General features: G+C 38.2%; 1 protein-coding gene across 1 annotated transcript in view; it reads left to right on the top strand.

Moving 5' to 3' along the window:
- The window catches only part of LOC129761870 (carbonic anhydrase-related protein 10), a 204,920-nt gene that overhangs the window by 173,024 nt on the left and 8,406 nt on the right, over window positions 1-23,490 (top strand). The window contains exons 3-7 of the mRNA XM_055759694.1: window positions 4,096-4,146; window positions 15,356-15,492; window positions 15,565-15,780; window positions 15,840-16,157; window positions 16,229-16,412. Of these exons, the coding sequence (XP_055615669.1) occupies window positions 4,096-4,146; window positions 15,356-15,492; window positions 15,565-15,780; window positions 15,840-16,157; window positions 16,229-16,412 (906 nt within the window). The remainder of the gene's footprint in view (window positions 1-4,095; window positions 4,147-15,355; window positions 15,493-15,564; window positions 15,781-15,839; window positions 16,158-16,228; window positions 16,413-23,490) is intronic.

Below are 23,490 nucleotides of genomic sequence, written 5' to 3'. Positions count from 1 at the left end.
GAGCTTAAGGTCGCAATTTCGGAAACATGGAAAAATATCGAGAAATCCGTTCAGCAGAATTTGGTAAATAGTATTCCAACACGAATTTTCCAGGTTATTAGCCGAAATGGCAAGATCACCAATTATTGACATGTAAATCAGCCGATCGTTTTGAAATTTTAATTAATAATACATAATTAATTATATGAAATATGAAATATGAAATTATCATATTTAAGCCCAATAAATGAACAAACAACTCTTTTGAACGAAATTGACGTTAATTCTAAGCATTCCACAATGTATGAATGTATTTTTTGGACATTCTAACTATTTGTGTTGTAACGAAATAAAATCAGGGCGGTCTTATAGAAGTTGGACAGAGTGTAGACTCAGCAGTTATATTATTAGCCGTCCATCTTGAAAACAACAAGCGCGTATTTTTCATAAACGAGATATCAATTGAACGAAACCATGGCGTTCCATTCCTGGGTATGTCAAACAGAAATATGGACACAAGAATCATTACGGTTCACAATCATTTATTAAATGACAATGCGCAGCATAATTTCCGTCAGCATAAACATCAAACACGTTTTCGTTGAAATCGTTTCATTTCTACGATCACATTCAATGATTGTCAATTTTATAGTTCGCAAAAACATTCAAACACACTTAAAAAGAAAAAAAATCAATTGAAAAATCAATATATTCACTTGAAATAATTTATATGACAGAACAATGTTTGTCGGGTCAGCTAGTATATTATACAATACCGTTTCATCTACGTATCAATAACTTTTCAATCCATGTATAGCATAGAACGATGAAATTATCAATTACTCAGTCTACAAATTTTAGGAAATTTTGATTTTATTTTCGTAACAGTTGTCATTTACGAATAAATTGTCTTCTCTACTACATAAACTCTGTCCAACTTCTATAAGACCACCTTGATTATGTTTCGTTGCTACACAAACAGTTGGAATTTCAACAAGATACATTCATACACTGTAGAATGCTTAGAATGAAGTATATTTAACACCAATTTCGTTCAAAAGAGTTGATTGTTTATTTATTGTGCTTAAATATGATAATTTCAGCTGTTCAGTTTCTGTAAGACCATTTCAAAATTCATAAGTATTACAATGAAAATTCAAAACTATTGCCTGATTTACATGTCAATAATTGGCAACCTTGCCATTTCGGCTAATTACCTGTAAAATTCGTGTTGGAATAATATTTTTCAAATTTTGCTGAACGGATTTCTCGATTTTTTTACATTTTTCCGAAATTGCGACCTTGAGCTCTTCAATCGTGGTGTGCCGCTTTCCCTCAGTGTAGATTCTGCGTACATGGATCCCCCTAAGATTTTCAACAGGATTCACGTCTGGAGAGCGAGCCAGTCAGTCTAAAAAATTAAGTTTTTGTTTCCCAATCCATTGCTTAGTTTCCTCGCTGGTATGAATAATAGCATTTTTTTTATTGGAATGTGATTTTTTTGACGATATCTACGCAAAAACGGTAGGAGAAAGGATTTCAGAACATGTATGTAATCCTTGAATGATGTGAAAGATATCTTGAGCTTTCCAGTTACACAGAATCCCACCCAAACCATACACGAGCCTCCACCATAGTTCGTGGTTGAAAAATACTTTTCCTCCTTCCGTAAATCACGCCAGTACCCGTTGAAACCATCAGGATCATCCAAATTGACCTTTTTTCGTCACTGAAGATAGCCTAGCAAAGTTAAAAGTAAAAAAAAATAATTGAAGAACATTTCGTTATGGTATATAGCAAAATGTATTTTTTTGAAAGCGTTCTTTGTCATGACATACCATGTCCCACTGTTGATACATTTGAGCTTTGGCAAAACTCAGACGTCTTTCGATGTGAGATGGTGTAAGATTAGTAGCTTTAACCTTTTTATCCCTCTTTATGTAAGGACTTTTTACCAAAATTTGACGAATTGTCTCCCGTGAAACATTTAAATTCGAAGATTGCTGTATTTGCATAAGTGATTTTGAAGTATTCGAAGCTGTTATAATTATTTGCCGCTTATCCCGGTCAGAGAGTTTCGATTTACGTGGAGCTCTCTTCTTTTTAACGGATTCGTCAAATAATGGAGAACTTGTCACCTCCTTGCCCGGAAGCGCGTGAGATGGAGACAAAAATTATATTGTTCGGACGTTGCGAAGGCTCTAGTCGCCCGACCCAAGTGCCCTTTATAAGGCAACGTCCAGGTTCGAAGTCCTGGGAACCACCGACTAATTCCTGAGTCATTCCACACAGAAGGAATTATGAGCTGTACCAAAGAATGATGAACACGACTTATTTTCTACTTACGATATTTATTCAGTGTACGTGTATGTGTATTTATGTATGTAAAATGGTGTAGTGTCTCCGGATTGGCTGATTTGGGCTGAACTCTGGTGTCTGGCGGTCCTCTCCATGGTATGGCGTAGCGTGGTCAGGATGGAAGAAGGCTGATGTTGGTTGGTCTACTCAGCCATTTGGCGCTCGCGCAGCATGCTGGTTTCTACTATCGTTCCAGCAATAAGAGAGCCCAGCTCTCTTTGTAGGTTCCTTTTATATCCTCCAAGATGAGTGACCAGCTTCCTCCATGAGTACCGGTATTCTGGAGAGAATGGAGATGAATTATACCCACTGACCACCTTCATTTATCTCCCCGGTTAGCCCCAGCCAAGGTGTGGTATGTTCTGTTGTTCTGTTGTGTGAGTGCGATGTGTTTTTCCTATGGCACTTGACTCACTCTTCCAGTATGTCCTTAAGGAACCTGGAAATCAGGTTACAAACTTCTTGTAGGATCGTTCAATCCGACGAGCAATTTCTCTAATTCCAACAATTTCTTGGTGAAATGCATCGATTTGTCCTTTTTCTCTATCCGCGAGCACTCTCCTTGCGGCATTTTCTAGATTTATTAATCAAACCAACTGTTGAAACAATCAATATAAATCGCCATCGAACTGGAAAATCGCCATCACTACTCACCGCCATCATCATCACAAACCGGAAACAATAATCAATCGCCATCATATCAAAAACAATGTTTACTCGGGATACGGGCCCTTGCCCTCTGGTCTGGTTCCTCCTGGGTTGCGATATATCCCCGATATTCGCACTTGGAATTTCAATCCGCTTTCGGTAGTTTCGGTGGCTCCTTTTGCATTCAATATATTATTTAGGGAATTGATACCACTTTATTCCTTTTGAATTCCTAATTTTTACTACTATTTTATTCCACTACTATTTACAATGGTTTCTACAATTTCTTGATAAATTTTTCCTTGTAATAATTATTGGCTCTATCTAACTTGCACTCCCTTTGAATCCTTTGGCTATAATAATTTCAATACTTTCCTATGAACTTTTATCCTCCCTTTCTCTATACATTTCCCTTCTTTGTTTGCATGTTTATATTTTCCTCTTATAGGTGTTGGTGATCAATATTCTAATACAAATTATTTGGACCCATGCCGCAAAATCTATCATGTTGAGGGGTTGTCCGAAGTATTATTACATGATGTATTCAAAACCAACTAAAAACAACGGAAATCGTAACTGGTCTTATAGAAACTTGACGCTTGAAAAATACATATGTTTACGCTCAACATATGAAAATCACGCAGCGTATAATAGTTACCAATACAAATATAAATTGAAGCGTTGTTTGTTTACAATGACACAAAGCAGCAAGATCATCACCTGGTCTTATAGAAATTGGACAGAATGTATTAGGAATAATCTTTCGAAATTGAAATGATTTCTATATATCAGACGATACCTAATTGGAAAAACGAGCATGTCAAGAATTTTTGAAATAAGGGTTATATCCTTATATGTTTATACATGAAGCTTTCATCAATATGTGAACAAATTTATTTGTATGCTTATTTCTCAGAGGTGCACCTTTGCGAGGGCTGATCAAATCTTTAGTTTTTATCGCCGTGGAATAAAAGTGAATAATGATGTTAATAGCTACTTCGAATTATTCATATGCCCTTTCTGTGAATTTTATCAGGATAACATGTTTCCATAAATATTTATTTTCTACCATGATAAATTGTTAAAAGGGTAAACTTTTTTCTCTTCCAGTGATCTCCGCCGTGAGTTGGGAGGAGTGGTGGACCTACGATGGGATTTCTGGTAAGTATAATACACACCTTTTATGACAATTTCGGGCAAATAATAAAATGACTATCACAAATAGACCTCATCAAGGTTAATTATCTTTTTCTCTCGGATCACTTCTTAATACAATTCTCTCATCCCAAAACAGCACTAAAGTGCTCAGTAAATAGAAAACCCTTCGAGAGAAAAAAAATCCCACAAAACAGTGCCCCTCAATTGTTGTTCGCTCGCCCCAAAATATACTGCTTAATCATCCCCTTCTCATTGAAAGTTCCCCATTCTCACCTCGCCGGCACGCTACGGATCATTAGTCGCTGGCCGCTGGAAAGCTTAATTGTGCGCACGTGGTGAACTTCTTCCCCGAGGGCCCAAACTCTCATCATGTGCTGCACTTCCCGGGGAAGAACATCTCCTCGGTTTCGTCGCAAGATAAGGGAAGCAGAAAAAAAAGTGCCAACATCCAGTCTCATCGCCATCATCATAATCATCAGCAGCCACGGCCAGCGGAAGGCCACTTGGGATGAATATCAACCGCAAACATTAGCATCCCGCCAGCAAAAACCTCGAAACAATTTGTTATGAAAATTAATTGTGAGAACACGATCAGCTGTCTTGCATTGTTTCGCAGGCGGTCTTTTTGCCCAGGCCCCGTGCCGGGAGGGCAATGCTAACCCATCGGGCTTACGGTTGCCTGGATTGTCCCTCGGGGAGGTCTACATTAGGCCATTTCTACGCATCGTTACGCATCTGCTTGCGAGGTTCTTACGTAACAGGTGTGGGGGCGAACGGAGGATGCCTCCTGGCCAATCGACCTGGGATGGAAATATCGTCATTAGTTGATTTACACAGGAAAAGAGTTGAGAATTATGCGTAGGTTGAGCAATTAGAGATTTTCAATTAGCATTCTAGTTGAAACTTTCTGCAGTAATCCTCAGACAACTTGCTGAATGAAAGCAGATCATAAATCCGTTGATAAAATTCTAATTTAATTAGCTTCCACTCCGTACCCTGAGTAAATAAATTGACCAGCTTCGGAAATGTCGTTAGCTGCACCGTCGTCGCGGATACGGACGGATAATCTCTAGGACACATACCCCTAAACCGTACCGAATGGAAAACCATTTCCAGCATTCGGTTCACCTTAATTGAAAGCGGATAAAGGAATTTCATTTCACTCTCCGATATCACTATCAGCTCGGTCCGAAATTTCTCCACGCGGGTTCGCTTTATCGCCCGATCTTTCCCGCTTTATTGGGAGAGACTCACTTGAACTCTCCTGAAGAAACCTGACAAACCTGGCTGACACAACGGTCACCGGTAGTTTTAATTAAGTTGAAATGAGATTGTTGAGATAATTAATTCGGGGAATGGCGGAAAGGTCTTGCAAGCAGCGAGCGGGCTGTCAACACGGAACACCTCTTCCCCAAAGGTGTGCGCGCCCGATTGATTGATGAAAAACGCGGAGCGGCATTTTTATTAGCTTTCGACGACTTTCGACAAAGATATGATTGAAATGCAAATTTTACGGCTCCTCGGGAGGACGGGGACGGGGGCGGCACAGAGCAGACCGACCTAGTTTCGGCAAAACCGTTTCCTGCCGAGTCGTTTCGTTTTTGACTGTAGCTCGGAAATGGATTCAGCAAACAGCCAAGAGTTTCAATAAAAGATAATGTGCTTTTGAGAGATTTTAGTTTTCTTTCTTTTTTTGGGTGGGTGTGTGATTACGGTTGTGCTGCTGCAGAAGTGATTAAATTGAGCGCAAAGTGGAAGACCACGTCGAATTTTATCGGAAGCGAAACTCGGGCCCCATGCACCGTTTTCAGACCATTCGAGTTGAATTGATTCCTGACGATCGTAAAAACCGTTAAGAGTTCATTTCGAGGGCAAAACGGTTTAATGGAAGGATCGTAAGAATTGTTTGGGATTATAGGGAAAAGACATTTGACCACTTTTGGCATTGACAATTTTGGGATTAATATAATTACAGGGAAGTTAATACGGAGGCTGTGGAATGATTAGAATTCTACGTCTGTGATTTGATTTGCGTTCGCGATACTAACTGAAAATGAATAGTAGATTCGATAATTTGTCGCTTAAAAATAAATATTAGTTTCCGATGTCTTTGAATCATTACCAGAAACGAATTTATAGCTTACAGTAATTTTCGAAGTGAAGTAACGAAACAACGAACTCAAGCTGTATTGAGATGGTAATATTTTTATCATTAGGTACTGATTTTATGTTTTCGGAACAACCATATAATGCAACCATTTTAGAAGAAAAGAGTGAGACCATCACCATTAGTTGAAAAAATCCAGCTCGTTATTTGAAATTTCTTTTTGTTCTTTAATTTGAAAGAAAATGTCTACAAACATTTTGCTGTTTTAAAGCATTATGTTTTGTTGCATAACCATTTGATGCGATAACTGCAGCACAGCGAGTTGGCATTATGTTCGGAGATTGTGATGCGAACGCACAACGAACAACTTTTCCTTCGAAAACTAGGATTTCAATGGTTTTGAAGTATTATGAAAGTATTACTGAAAAGTCTGCTCTAATAATTCAAAATTACAACCATAAAGGCACAAAGACCAACATTGGATTGGTCTGGAAAAACTCAAACGAGTCTTCTGGTTCTTGACGGATATCAATGATTTCTTTGTGCACAAAGTTTCCCTCCGCTTATACGGTTTCGGATAGTTCGGGTAGAACTGAATGTGTGAATGTGTTGTGTAGTGTCTGTTGCAGTATGCCAATGGCCCACTTTGACTCCCAGGATCAGATCTTCTATTTCCGTCAATTTTCATGAATGTATGCTTTTCTTCCTGTATTGAGTCGAGTTAGAGTGCAAATTCGAATTATACCAACAACGAAAAAAAATCCCAAACGATGGTAAACTGGGATTGATCCCAGGTTGGCTGAGCTGTGAGATTGTTCTAAACAACCACACTCTCCACAAACCGTTGCCGCCCTCATGCCAATGCACCATGGTCCAGGAGGTGCATTTAAGTGGAAATTAGCATTTAGAGCTCGACAGTTATTCTCTAGACAAAAACTGTCTTCGACAAAATTGTTACATATGGTAGAGCGCTCATTTTTATGTTATCAAAAATAGGGTAACCAAAATCTTCGATGAAATAAAAATATACCTTTCTTATCTTTATAGATAGAGATAAACATTGTTCAACAATGGCGTAGCCCCAGTCATTTTAATCAACAAAGCTTTTTTCTATATTTTAATGTAATCGATTTAGCGCTTTTTTTTTAAATTGTATTAGGGTGACCATGAAAAACGTGTTTTTTTGCTTTAACTTTTATATTTCAAATTCTACTTCAAAACTGTTTTATTATGGCTTTCAGATCTTCAGATCAGATCATTTACATTTTTTTTTGTCTAGAGAATAACTGTCGAGCTCTAAATGGTAATTTCCACTTAAATGCACCTCCTGGACCATTGTGCAATGCACAAGAATATTGCACCATACCCATATAAATAAAAATGGATCGCCAAATGTGTTGCTAAGCAAAAACTCGAAAAAAGAATCATCCGATTTGACCGTCTTTATTTTGTTGTATTCCTCCTGCCCATAGATCATTGCTACGGAGGGAAAAATCGAAAAATTTTCGGAAAATTTAACAAAATTCAGAAAATTTAATTCACGTAAGTTCTACAAAGACATCATGATAGGCGTTGTTATCCCGATTGAAATTTGATAGTGTTTGTGAGAGAAGAGCAAAGCACACGCAAATAGATCAATTCACTTATCAGACTGTGTGGTGCTTCATTGACACGAGTCTTTGAATACATTTGAAAAAAAAATAACAATTCAATACTAAAGTAAAATGTATGAACAATTGCAAATATAAATAAATATATATATATATATAAAAGGTACATTTGCATATGAAGTAAAATTCTGATTATACGCGAACGTAGCATGGGTAAATTTATAACGAATTGGGGCTCTTTTGGTATTAACAAGTTCTTCCCCACAGTAACTCAATGTTGATTATTCCTTAGTATTTTCCTTCGTTGATCGTATTGTTTTAACATATTCACGTTGGAGAGCCTTAACCCCTCTCTTCGTTGGCCGAGCCATTTTGATTGAATGTAATTCTTTTCCGTTTACTATTTTTGAAAGCATAAGCAGCCATGACAGTGCTCCGAGCTCTGCAATACAATTTGCTTAATCAATGTTAAAGTTGCTAAAACTTACATTATAGACCAATCAAACGTAAAAATAATAATTGTATTGATATGAACACAATTTTATTCTATTGATTTTCATGACATGAAAATTGAAAAATGAAAATGTTACTTTCAGAGCACTAGCTCGAGTTTTCCGACGTTTTTCTTTATACAGTGCGACAGCAGATGGTAATTTGATATCTTGTGAGTAATCGATTAGAGTTTGGTTGATATTACTTGATGGGAAGTGTGCGAAAACGATCATTTTTTTCACACTGTTTCGCAAAATTATTGGTTTTCAGGCGAGGGGTAAGGGAGGGAGATGAAAGAATTGTGGCAGCCATTTGTGGCAGCTATTCGTGGCTAGCTTTTACCTTCACCTTAAAGTAATGTATTAGTATGTCAAAAAATGTACTAAATATTTATTTTGAGTCGCATGCTCAACGCCAAACTGCTCAATCCCTCAAGCCTCAACCTTATTCCATGATACCTTTATCAGTGTTACAAAAACAGCATTCAGAGCAAATTTTTACGCTTCGCTTTACATCGAATGCCCCGGAATGACCCTCAGAATCTCCCTAGCTACGCGGATCGTTGTAAGCTTATAGAAGTGAATCTGCTTAGCAAACGACGTAATACAGCAATAGTTCTGTTTACCTTCAATATCATCCAAGGAAATATCGATTGCCTAGAATTACTTCGACAGATGAACTTATTTGGACGTATCTGGGGGAACAGAACACAATATGTGAAAGTGCACAACAGCGCATCTAGGTCCTTTGGTATCCATTCAGAAGCTCCGCAAGGTAGTCATTTCTCGCCTATTCTCATGGTCATGTCATGGTCATGGATAAATTACCATCATTGTTGACCAACGCAATAGTGCTCATATACGCGGATGATGTGAACATTTTGCTATCCGTGAAACACATCGATGACTGCTATCAGCGTTAGCAAGATTTGTTTAATTTTTGGAGATTCTTTGAGAGTTATTACCTATACTAGGAGAGCTTAGCCGATAACTTTTGACTATTGACTGGGTTCGGATCTACAAAGAGTAGAGTATGCTCGTGACTTAGGCGTAACGATGGATCAATCCCTCACGTTTAAGGGGGAACTGTGGTCTGCAAGGTCGAAAAATCGTTTTTTGCGTTTCACTTCAGTTTATTCCTAACGTCTAAAAAAATACTTTTCGATCTCGACAGAGGTCCACCCTTAACTTCCACGTAGAACAAATAGTCGTGGAAGCGCTGCAACTATATTCTTTTACTCGCCGCTTTGAGCACGAATTCACTGATCATGTCATGCGGTTTGAAGATTTATACTGTAACTTGATTAGAAAATGAATTGACTAGCGTTGACTAGCGAGGATGGCTGGTGAACTAGTCCAGTCAGTGATTATTCTAACTGACTCAACTAATGAATACAAATCTACCTCTTCATTCAACTGATTTCAATCCACACTTCCATTTCCCTCTGACACTAATTTTATACCCGCGTACACAATCTTATTTTTACGTCCATATAAAGAGGAACACACTGCATGCTATTTTATACGTGTGAGTAATTTTCGTGTACGATACAGAAGAATCTAGCTCACCTGTAGCGTATGTCAAACCACGTTGAACTCAAACATCGATGCATGCACACGTACATGGGAGAGAGAAAGAGAGGAACGAATTCGTTTTGTGGGAAGTCACTTCAAAATGCAATGAGTACAATTTGACTGGGAAGAATGAAATGATATAGTCGAGTCGGTAGAGGAAGATAGCGACTAAACGCCCGACTGACTGTTTATTCGTTTTGGCAAAGAAACTGCATGAAGAAGCTAAAAGTCATTACTAACTGAATACGGATATAGCCAGTCAGATAGTCAGCTGACTATCCTCAGTTGACTATGACTATGCAGAGCCCTGACCCTCAGCGTAAAAAAACTGGGTGTAATAACTTCTCTAGACAGATATCATTAATAAAATAACCTCTATTGCTCTTCACGATGTTTTGTTGATTGACTTTACGCGATAATGGCTGCATAGATTTATACGAATTACATTCTAACGGTAAATAGAAGCATGCACACAAGTATATCAAAACAATAGACTCGATATGACTTACACATACTGCACTTATAAAAAACATCAAACCTTAATAATTTCTGACAAGTCCAGCTCGTCATTGTTAGTTTGTTCAGGAAAGCTTATGACGATCTGGACTCGGCATTTCCGTTCAAGGGGTTTTGAGAAGTTATTAAGTTATTAAGATTAAGTTATTAAGTTTTTTTTTTTATTTTTTTATCCCATTTATTTATTTAAGACTCATTAGCATTTCAGCTGTAACAGAGCCGAATTTTAATCGTGTTCATGTCACATTGTTATCATATCTATAATTATAGCACATTACACAGCTGCCATTCGCCAGTATTCCTTCTATACCATTACATATGGTACATTCACACAGTAGCCATTTAGGCGTAAGAATATTCTTTCTGTTCTTCCATTATCCAGTTGAACCACCGGACAGCGGAGACAGTTGATTGATCATTGTTGAGTTATTTATAGAACAGCAGCCCGATGTGTCTTGCAGAGCAGAGCAGTTGTATGGATGAATCGATCTTATTTCGACCGTGGATCGATCTCCATCGCTGATGATTGTTGCGTGGACGTAGCTATTCTGTAACAACACAAAGATGGTCAATGAGGGCCCTGAGTTTTGAACTCACGATCGATCGCTTACTAAGCGAACGCGCAACCAATGTGGCTACGGAGACCCCCCAAGTTATTAAGTTATTGCAGTTTATAATTGAAAAGTCCTATAAATAAATAAACTTATAAAATATTTTTTTAAATTTTTACCCCTCAAAATGTCAACAACAAACATTTTTTATGCTTGTCCCAAAAAGAAAGACGAACAAATGAAAAGGGCTTGTTTTAAAAAATATATATATAGGAGGTTGTGTCCAAGATGCGATCGCGTTGTTGACGTGGAACTACGCTTATTATTTTATATAAGGTTTATTTTATACTAGGTTGTTATTTTATATAAGTCGATTGTTTATACTTCGGATATTATTCTATAATGCTGTGAAATTTTAGAAACAACTGCTTAGTAGAATAATCTCTGAAATGGTTTTTTCATTGTAGAATCAGTTGACGATAATTGATTGATGATTCATTCTTGCCCTCGCAAAACTATACACTCGCTGATCGTATGTCGCAACATGACAGCATGTCAATGCATTGAATAACTACATCGATATATCTTTGGCACCGCATGAAAACAACAACAATGACAACACTTGCAAGTATCAAATATCATGCTACGTATTATTTAGTATTGCCTCAAAGGAATCGCACCTCCAGGCATCCTTCGTACAACGTAAACCAAGCGCCAAACAAGCGTTCACCATAGCATGCATACAGAGCCATACATTGGTGGCTTGAAACTACTAGGAATATAAACATTTCTCATCATTTTGCGCTATTCTCAAGAGAAACGCTTCCTCGAAAAAAAGTTGCATTACATTCTCATGCTCGAGAGAAGCGCAGCTGTCACCCTTAGTGGAGGAAGTTTTGTTACTGGCAAGCGAAACCTAATCACATACAAAATTCCAAAATTCCTTTCTTGGTGACTAAACAAGCGAAATAAACTCTTTTTGTTAATAACAACCCCGAAAACAGTAGCAATGCTTCATTATGAGCAATATTAGTGCAGATGCAATCCTAGTTGAAAGCAGTTTTGCGACTGGCACGCGAACCCAAATAATTTATAACATTCCAGTAAGACATTCAAGATGCTTGGTATTCCCCAAATAATTTTTTGGCGCACAACCTTAACGCCTGCTTCGCCATAACGTAAGTTTAGTGCATTGATGCATTCTCAAAGGCACTAACGAAACCCTTATGATGACGGAGAACAAACAATGTTAACTGCTTGGAAAAATCTGAATTATGCCACACAGCTTGTACTCTGCTGTAACACCCATCGTTGCGAATTCGCTGATGAGTTTGTAAAGAGCGACCGCCTTCACCACCAGCGGGAGGAGCTAGATTTTGGTTGCTGCCTGGGTAATGGCGTTTACATTTTCGACCGACGCGCCGAAATCGCCTACTTCGCTGTTGTTCGATGCGGTGTCACCCTCTCGAAGGCTCGGTTCAGTGCGAGCGCTTTTCACTGCACCAACATCGCGTGTATCATTAGATGTCGTTTGCCTCGAAATTTTATTGCCCCTGGCAATGCGTTCGTTTTTTGCAGGGCTCGAGCCTGCCTTCCTCTTCTTCTTGCTCATCACACACTACGCGAAGCGTCCAATTTATGACGCGGAAAGAAAAACACACGATACGAATAACGCGAAAAACGAACAGAAAAACCAAACGACGATATCCAAGCTGGATTACTACTGGTGGGGTTCAATCTTAGATCGAAGCGCAGCGAAAGTAAAGTGAACTGGATTGCTCAACAGTCCGATGCCGAATGAAAGTTTGCCTCAGCGAGATTCACTGTTTATACTCTAGGGAAGTATTCCCCTTCATTCTTCTTCTTTTCCTTTGTTCACGGTGACTTTAAATCCTACGATTTCCCCTCCGTTGATCGTCGATAAGTTGCTCGTTATTGGCAGCTCTGTTCGGGAAATCACACAAATGGAAAGAACAAATGTATGGGAAAATAGAAACGCTTAATGTTTCCATGAATTTTAACCATTTACAAACCAGGGGATTCTAATGTATAGCATATTAAACAAAACTTACGAAATTTCCGATTCGTTTAGTATGTAAATCGCCAAAATCCGTTCACGTAAAAAATAGCTATTAACGTTAACTTAATTTCATAAAAAACGAGACCTGTTTTCTGATTTGGTACCCTTAATGAAAGACGTAGTTCTACGTCAAAAAAACGAATAACATTGAGTAGGATTGAGACGTTGACAGGTTCTGAATTGGAAAATATTTGTCTTAACAATCTTTAAAAGAACGGGACTAATACGACTCATGATGGAATGTTTCAACGATGCTGTCCATTTATTTTTAAACGGTTTTATTGCCCTGTAATCTGTTTGTATGTTTGTATGTTTGTATGTTTGTAGATTGTGATAACTGCTAACGGCTACTTGCCTAATTATTTTCTAGCTTTTAGCACATTATTATGTTTAATCACAATTAAACCGTTCAACTTAATTTTTTTTTACTTATTTTGTTTACACTGGATTCTTTTTTTACGCGATTTTTTTCTGCGTGATTTTTTTACGCGATTTTTTTACGCGATTTGCTCAAAATTTTCGATTATATCGGATGACAGCAAAAAAAAAATGGAAGTCTAAATCACATTTTTTACTTATGGAAATATGAACCAGAAAATGTATCAAAAGCAGTACATTCAGAAGAGGTCGCTGCATTTTTGGAACATCAAAAGGTTGATTGTTTTCTCTGACTACAAAATATGTGTTCAGAAGATTATAGGCCGTGTACGGGAAAAAGTTCGTGCAAAAGGCAGAAACGATAATGTCTTACAAAAAGCATAAAATCCCGTTATGTATACCTGATTATTTTAAAAATAGAACATTGAATGCATAATTTTGCTCTAACTAGATTTTCGTGACTCAATCTCTTCGTGTTCAATCTTTATCAATAACGCAACGTATTTTTTATAATTACATTACCTTAACAATTATACCGATTATGTCATATGATAAGCATAACATTTGTATTAGGAATTAAATATCACAAAATTTAGAAGTAAGTTTTCTCGTTTACAAATTGTACACTTACTGGAAAATAGAATCCCGTGACCTTTTCAGAAATCATGCGAATGCAACCCAGTCCACGTACAACTTCGAACGAAGAGGCTGCACTACATCCTGTTTTGTTCTGTCCGTTCAATGTTTATCGTCTACTATAGAGCGGAGTATTTTTTTTTCGGTATTTTGTTCGAATCATGACCAAATGCCAGCCCCAACATGGACCGCACAGCAGAACGGCATGAAATTCCTATACCATACTTATTTCTTGTGACAGAAATCATTGCAACAATGGAGGCATGAAGGCAGAAAATTGTTTTCTTTCTCCTCCAACGGTGACTACTTGAATTGGAATGCTCGCAGCGAACACAACAGCAAATATTTTTTGCCTTCCGGCTGTTTTTTTTCGCTCTGTTCGATCCGATATCGGAAGCATTCGAACGATTTGTGGGGAGCAATATTTTCCGGATAGCTCTTTATTCTCGGTGGTATCCATAGTTCAAACTCTGGAGCGAGACCCGGAATTCCCGCCGATTTACATCGAGAGGTTCACGAATAGGTTCGCATACACTTTATCACCACGCGCAGCGGAGTCCTCGAAGCCCACGAGAGCCCGCCAACCGTGCAACTGAACAACAAATGCCTTTCCTCAGATGTCACCAGAACTGTAAACAATGATAAGATTTATTTTGCTGCTCAAATCCCTTCTTTCAATATCTCCCTGTAGTACATCATTTTCCCGGTCCGCATCCTCCGAAAACCCCACACCACACGGCATCGAACAAGGATCACACGACCTCGAGAGAAAAAAATGACATAACACAGCACATACATGAAAATCCAATGAGATGTTCTTCTGTCGTACCTCGAAGTTGCTGTTGGAGTGCCAGCGGTGGAGTTTGAGGAAAAGCGAGCGGGCTGACAAAAAAAAAACGGCGAAAGAAAGACTGAAAATACCAACACGATAAGATGATAAAGCGGTGAATCTGATGGGAGGAGTGAATAAATATCCTCCCTCCGAGAAGCGAACCATGGGATAACCCATGCAATCAGCAGTAAGACCATTTGTCAGAACTTTGACTTTTGGGACCGAAAATAGCCGTGGAAGGGCTATGAAGACATTATTTCGAATTGACTTTGGGATAACTGCGTAAAAATAGATTACATTCCATCGTGCGGGCCACCGAGGTGTCTTGCGACACGATGCAAGATGAGATTGTTAGCATTTGTTGTACTGCTACTTTTGTCCGATTAATAAACTCCTTTCACCGGTATTAGTTGACTTTACGATATTCTCTTTTCAGGACCTGCGTTTTGGGGTTTAATCAACCCGGAGTGGTCGCTCTGCAACAAAGGCCGTAGGCAATCGCCGGTGAATTTGGAGCCTCAAAGGCTGCTCTTCGATCCGAATTTGAGATCGGTGCATATCGATAAGCACAGAGTGAGTATGAGTATCTTCTGTTCGGATTGCGGCACGGTTTTCCTGACTGACCAAAATCTGTACCATTATCAGATCGCCGGTACGATAGCCAACACCGGTCACAGTGTGATATTCACCATCAACAACGAGACGGCTACTCCGAGTGGCACCACGCCACAAGTTCCAGTGAACTTGACGGGAGGTCCCCTTTCGTACAGGTATCGGTTCCACGAGATTCACATACACTACGGTCTGCACGACCAGTTTGGATCGGAGCACAGTGTGGAAGGGTACACTTTCCCAGCTGAGGTTTCCTTAGAATCCTGCCGCCGCAAACTTCCATTGCTAAATGTTTTCGCTATTTTCAGATTCAAATCTTCGGATACAATTCGCAGCTGTACTCGAACTTTAGCGACGCCCTGTTTCGGGCACAGGGGATCGTAGGGCTGGCGGTATTGTTGCAGCTGGGAGATCTATCGAACCCAGAGCTGCGGATGCTGACCGATCAGCTGGAGAAAATTAGATTCGGTGGCGACGAGGCCCAGGTTAGGAGGTTATCGGTGCGGGATCTGCTGCCGGACACGGAGCACTACATGACGTACGAGGGCTCGACGACGGCACCGGCATGCCACGAGACGGTCACCTGGATCGTCATGAACAAGCCGATCTACATCACCAAACAGCAGGTACGTTACAAGTTTGGCGCTGAGGAACTGACCTAAAAACTATTGTTTTTACCTTTAATTTGTTTGTTTAGCTTCACGGCTTGAGACGACTGATGCAGGGCGGTCCTGATCATCCGAAGGCACCGCTTGGGAACAACTTCCGACCGCCACAGCCCCTGCTACATCGTCCCGTGCGGACGAACATTGACTTTCGAAACAAACAGGAAAAGGGGGGTAAAATTTGTCCAACTATGTACAAGGACGTTCACTATAAAGGTAAGAGCCTATATGCAGTCTACTTTCAGCAAATCTTTCCTGTTTTTGACTGTTTCTCTATTTCTGTCACTTTTTTATTTTATTTTTTCGTTAGGTTCTCACATTAGTCATTCCACTAAATAGCAACTTCATAGCTTCAAATTTATAATAATCGTGTCGTGTCTTCTGAATGATTATTTTCTAGTAATATTTTGACTTCATCGAATAGAGAAAAAATTGCAGGAAGAGATGTCAGATGAATTAAAAGTCACTCTGTTCATCCATAGTCAAGAAGTATATTGATCACGATGTTCGCGTGATCAGAAAGTGGCAATCATTATGATAACTTCTGGTTAGAGGTGGTAGAACAATGATGGTGAACAATTTGATTGTTATTCACGAATTTGCCATTGAAAAAAATTTCCGCGATCCGTGAATCCAACACAGACGGGTTTTAGAAGCACACGGTTTGATAAAAATGCCTTGATGCTCGAAAAAATTTAAAGGGTTGTATTTCGGACACGACCGCATATTCTCGACGTAGAACTACGCAATTACATTATGCAATCCACTTGGTTACCACTTCGAATATTATTTTAGAATGCATCGAAATTATTGTAATAGATTATGTTCCTCGTTACAAATAAATTTGATGAACGTCCTTTTTCGTTTGATATGATGCCTAGGACTACCAAAATATGTGAACGGAAGAATTGTTGAACGATCATTGTATTTTACATTTTCCTCTGAAATTATTACACATCTCATGTTTACGTAGTTCTCGAACCGCGAAAGTTCATTCAACCTTAGTAGCTGAAATGACGATTTTCCCATGTTTCTCAGTTTAAAAGAACGTTTTAAGGAAACATCTGCACAACGAAAAGCGAGTACCGAAGTACTCAACACCAAAAAGTACCCCCGACTTGCACGTATATTTGCAAAACGGATTTCCACAGGTACATCGATTTTGAAGTATGTGTTGGGGAAACCGTAAATCGGGCCAATCAAAACTTGGCAGTTAGGGCGATTAGATAATGTTTGACGTTTTACGGTTATTCAATTGTTCATCTCATGAAAAATAACATTTTATTAATTGTGATAAACGCGTAGAAATATTTCCTATCAATTGATGCAAACATCTTTACGATCTGTTAAGAAATGTTCGAGTTATAAGCATTCGAAATACGGGTAGGGTTAGCACACAAATCGGCAGAACAAACATATGGGATAAAAGGAAGTTCTTCCAGTTTCCATGAATTTAAACCATTTAGAGATTAGTGAATTGTATTGTATAGCATATCAAACAAATCTTAGAGAATTTCCGATTCGATTGGTATGCAAATCATGAGAATTTGTTCACAGTGAATCTAGTTATTAACGTTAACTTTATTTCATAAAAACGTGACCTGTTTTCTGATTTGGCACCCTTCCTGAAAGACGTAGTTGCACGTAAAAAAAATATATTTTTTTACGCAGCTCAGAAAATACTAAATTTATTCTTATTCTAGACGTTTGTACAGGATTGCTGTTTTTGACTCGTCCAACTGAAGGAAATTATCGATTGCTTGGTAGAAGCTCATAATGCAGAATTCCATTCCAAAAGTTTCTTCACATAAATACCGACATCGGAGGTAGCTGATGGTGATCAATTTCGCTTACCCCAAGATTCATTCCGCTCAACATTGTTGTAAATGATTCATTTTTCATCACCCGTCACGATTCCTTGTAAAAAAGGCTGTTGTCGTTTCTTACGCAGAGCAGATCTATATAACGCGGTATCGTTCTAACGATATATGTTATAATATATACCATTCGACGGCAAATTTATCCAGCAATTTTTGCGCCTGAGACATCAACAGTGGAAATAATAAAACAAGTGAGCAATTTAACAAATAAAAGAAGTATGTTTTGCGAGCGAATGAGAAGGTAAACCATGTATTATGCATTTTGTTTCTACTTCGTTCCCATTAATGTTGTATGTAACACAAAATTGTGTGCAATAATTCGTTCTATCAAACAAATTAGCAAGGATTTTTTCAAATGTAAACATATTGGGATAATCAGATGCAAGATTTCATGCATCACTCAAATTTCATGCAAGATTTCATCAAAGCAACGAGGAAAGTGTCACTCATGCAGTGATCGTTCGTTTATTGGGCTGGAAAATCAACACGATTATCGAATTTTACTCGCTAACTGGACCGCAAAACAGCAACAGCAATAGTTCATATGGAGGATGACATCTATTATTGATACATAACTGCTTTGCAGCCCAGTTAACGTACGCTTTGTTAAAGATAAGTCCAGTTGAAGATAGTCCAGTTAGCGAATGACTTCTGTAGATGATGGGGCGACGAACATTCCGGGCTTCGGCAACATGGGCAATTGTACAGCAAAAAATTATATCAATACTAGGAGCTGCCATCCTCCTAGTATTGATATCATGCGAGGACCTATTCAGATCGGGATTACATCGCATCACAAAAATGAAACGAAATGAAATACAGTAAATTCTTCCTAACTCGATATCCAAGGAACCATCGAGTTAGGGAGGCATCGAGTTAAGCCGGATTTAGACGTTGTTGGCTACACGGTTGCGATTAACGTCAATCGATCCGAAGAATTACGAACGCACCAATACCACGAAATTTGACATTTGATTTGTATGTATGGAACTTCTCGCTCGCCTAAAAACAAAAAGCTTTGAAGGCTGCTCTATGGAAAATATTGTAAGGGTACTAAATAAGAAATTTCGACTATTTTTTTGAACCCCTATGAATCTATGGTGAAAAAACGCACTTTTCAAAATTTTGCGCGCCAGTCTCGGTAGCTTCGAGATAAAACTTTGAAAAAAAAAAAACTGAAAGTGCATCTTATAATGGTGTATCGAAAAATATCATCAAACTAAATTTTCATAAAACATTTAAGTATTGTTTGGTACTTAAATGTTTTATGAAATATTTTTTAAAAAAATTTGGGGATTTAGAGATTCACAACTACTCTAATTCGGATTTGACTTTGATTCTGCACCTTCTCTAGATATGTGAGTTTTTTTGAGAATTTCAACAATTTTGCGCGGAACAAAAAATTATATGTTTCAATTTTTTTTTTAGAATTTTGAATGTGTATTTATTATATTTGTAGATATCTTATCTCAGAATATTTCGAGAACTGCGCGGTAAGAAAATCTATATAAATAAAAATGCAAGGCAAAATCTGTTGGTAAGCGGAAAACCCGAAGAAGGGGTGGTCCGATTTTAGCCTCCTGTATTTTGTTGTATTCGTCTCTTCCCGTAGATCAATATAGCGGAGAGAAAAATCGGAAAATTTTCGGAAAATCCTGAAGGAAGTTCGGAAAATTCGGAGAATTGAATTACCACATGTTCAAAAAATACATCATAATAAGCGTTGTTAGTCCATTCGATTGCGCTATCGAAATTGATCTTTGTTCGTAAGTGGAAATGGATTTTCAGGCGAAATAACGCATTTCCATATCTTATAACTATACAAACAAAAATGGAAGGCTAAATGTGTTGGTGTGCCCTAAACCCGAGGAAGGAATGGTCCGATTTGAGCTGCCTTTATTTTACAATATTCTCTGTATCAAACATGTATTCCATGTATTCCAAGAATCTTGAACGAGAATTGTGTCTGAAGATTATTTTATATTATAAGGACGATTTTTTGTAGAAGTGCTAGACAATTTATAGTAAAAGGAAATGGTAAAGGGTCAAAGGGTAATCAATCAATGAAAAGTTCAGTGATTGGACTCACTAACGTTCATTAAGTAAGAAAACGTGGATGTTTGAAAATATTCAAATCAAAAAATCTATTTTGGGCGGGACGAAGTTCGTCGGGTCAGCTAGTATCTAATAATTTTGAAATATATTTTTTTTATTTCCATGTTTTAGTGATTTTGTATCATTTTTTAAATGTTTCTAAAATATAGTATGGTATTTTATTCGGGTATCCGTAAACAGAGCCCCAAATATTATCACCAGCGCTATGAAACGTATTGTTGTGAATTAGAAAATTAGATAGTTTTTCTGAATCCCTATATGGTTTACTATAAGAGCTATGGCTAAAAACGTAGTATTTATTTCACGACACTCTCAATAGCATGGAAAAAAATATAGAAAAAATACTCATAGTGTATCATAGTATACTCATAGTATCTTACTATGATTAAATTACCATCGAAAAGTCATTTTTTTATGTTTAGTCTTATGAATTCAAATTTACGATTTTATTAAACATCGATTTCATAAAAAGTAGAAGGGTCTGAGCCTAGGGGCACGGACGGAAGTTTGACGTAGAACTGTGATTGTTCAGAAAACATGGTTATTTTAAAAGTAATTCTTTTCATTGTTCAGAAATCTGGTAGTTTAACTCTTTTGAAACTCTAAATAGTAGCCCTGAATAGGGCCGTTTGTTGTATGTACTCTTAACCTTCGGTTTGTAACAAACAAAAAAGACAATAAGCTTCTGGCAGGTGGTTCAAATGTCTAATGAAAATGATTAATGAATATCAGTGGGACACATAACAGGATGGAATGGTAGATGAAGTATATGTGAAAGCTGCAAACAAAAAAAAATATCTTCATTAATTACATTGATTATGAAATTTATCGAGAAGAAACGGAAAAAAAGTTGAAAATGCTCACGATTTCATATTTTGTGGTAAAATACAAATGAAATCATGAAGTTGCTTTATTTTCAATGTATAGCTATGTTATTGTGATTTCCATTGTCTTATCCTTGTTGTTAGGCATCGGGAATAGTAGCTTTTTCGGTGAAATAATGTTAGTTTGCAGACTATCACAATCAAGTCGTATTGTCGTAAGTAAATAAGTCGTAAGTCATCTACTCAATCTATCATAGAAAGAATTAAGTCATTGAGAATTATGAATGTGAGTCATGAAGAATATTAATATTTCCTTTCGTTTCATTTTTGTGATGCGATGTAATGCCGATCTCAATAAGTTCCGCATGATAATCGCTGCCTCCTCCAAATTAATGATCGATCACTGTATGGGGGACACTTTCCTCGTTGCTTTGATGAAATCTTGCATCTGATTACTTACTGATTACTGATTACATCTTGCTAATTCGTTAGATAGAACGAATTATTGCACGCAATTTTGTGTTACATACAACATTAATGGGAACGAAGTTGGAAGAAAGAATGCATAATAAATAATTTACCTTCCCATCCGCTCGCAAAACATACCACTTTTATTTGTTAAATTGCTAAGTTGTGTTATTATTTCCACTGTTGATGTCTCAGGCGAAAAAAATGGTGGATAAATTTACCGTCTAAAGGTATATATTATAACATATATCGTAAGAACGATTCTGCGTAACATGCATTTGGAAAACTCTTAATAAACGTTACATCTTTCGTAGAGTGACCCTCTATATAGAAATCAAAGACGTAGTCCTACGTCAAAATGAAAAAAAAGTAGACGATGAAAGTTAGGAAAACATTTTAAAATAATTCATTTACTGCAAGCTGCTGTTACTTCTCCACGGTCTTTTGGCAAAAATGCGGAAGCTTTGTTTGGAGATGTTCATGCAGTCCGGTTGTGACTTCAAGTGGCTTTTTGGGCAGATTGTGAAAAATAGTTAAGTATTAATCCTTTTACAAATTTTGTTACTTTCGTTTAGGTGTTGTATGACATTTGGCGTTTTAAATGTTAATTGTCACACAATTTTTACCGCTCTACTATCACAAATGAAAATATTCTATGTTTTGAGTTTTGATTTCACAACTCTATGTACACTAAATATGCAATACATTCTGTCAAATTTATACTGGGAATTTGTGTTTTCAAAGAAAATACTTTATTTATCATCTAAATTTATAAAGGGTGTGTCACATCAAATTGCATCACGGAAAAAACGCTGTAGAAATTTAATTTTTAGGAATTATATCTTCAGCTTTCGCTTATAATCAGATAAGAGTGTATAGATCACGTTGGCCATGCTTCACTGTCAATTTTTCGTAAATTTGGAAAAATGTCGTCGAACGAAAAAGACCGTCGTGAATTAATCCTGTGCACTCATTTCGAGAATCCGGAGTTGTCACATCGGGACATCGGTAAGATGCTGGGAATCGTCCAATCCACGGTTAGCAGAGTACTAAAACGATACTTCGAGAACCTAACCATCGACCGGAAGGTGAAGAACGGCAAAAATGGATGCTCCGTCAGTGAAAAAGATCATAAGCGCGTAGTTAAGCAGTTTAGACGTGATCCGAGAAGTTCGGTCCGGGATGTCGCCAATAAGCTGAATTTGTCAAGTTCATTCGTCCAGCGTACCAAGCAGCGGGAGGGCCTGCGTACATACAAGGTTCAGAAGGCTCCTAACCGCGACGAAAGGCAAAACATGGTGGGGAAGACGCGAGCCCGGAAGCTGTACACCGAAATGCTGACGAAGCCGCATTGCCTGGTAGTGGACGACGAAACCTACGTCAAAGCGGACTTTCGTCAGCTGCCGGACCTGTTGGTCTTCTCCGCAGAGGACAAATTCAGCGTTCCGGAGGAGATTCGCAAGCAGAAACTATCCAAGTTTGCCAAAAAGTACATGGTGTGGCAAGCGATCTGCTCTTGCGGAAAGCGGAGCGCCCCCTTCGTGATGACCGGCACGGTAAACGGGCAGGTTTACCTTAAGGAGTGCCTACAGAAGCGCTTACTACCACTATTGAAGCAGCACGAGGGCCCGACCATCTTCTGGCCGGATCTCGCTTCGTGCCACTATTCAAAGGACGTGTTGGAGTGGTACGAAGCCAACGGGGTCACCTTCGTGCCAAAGGAAATGAACCCGCCCAACGCGCCGGAGCTTCGCCCAATAGAGAAATATTGGGCGATTATGAAGCAGGCCCTCCGGAAGAACCCAAAAGTTGTCAAATCGGAGGCGGACTTAAAGAGAAAATGGATTTCTGTTAAAAAAAACTACAACCTGACGTTGTACAGAACCTTATGGACGGGGTAAAGAGGAAGGTGCGAGCATACGGGCTTGGGCTCGAAGTATGAACAAAAAGAAAATGCCAAAAGTTGTTTAATAGTTTTTATTTTACTGTCTAAAATTTTCAAAAGAA

This window comes from Toxorhynchites rutilus, chromosome 1 (genome assembly GCF_029784135.1).
Source record: "Toxorhynchites rutilus septentrionalis strain SRP chromosome 1, ASM2978413v1, whole genome shotgun sequence".
Taxonomy (NCBI): domain Eukaryota; kingdom Metazoa; phylum Arthropoda; class Insecta; order Diptera; family Culicidae; genus Toxorhynchites; species Toxorhynchites rutilus.
The sequence above is the reverse complement of the archived record's forward strand: the minus strand, read 5'-3'. Positions and strand labels throughout refer to the sequence as shown.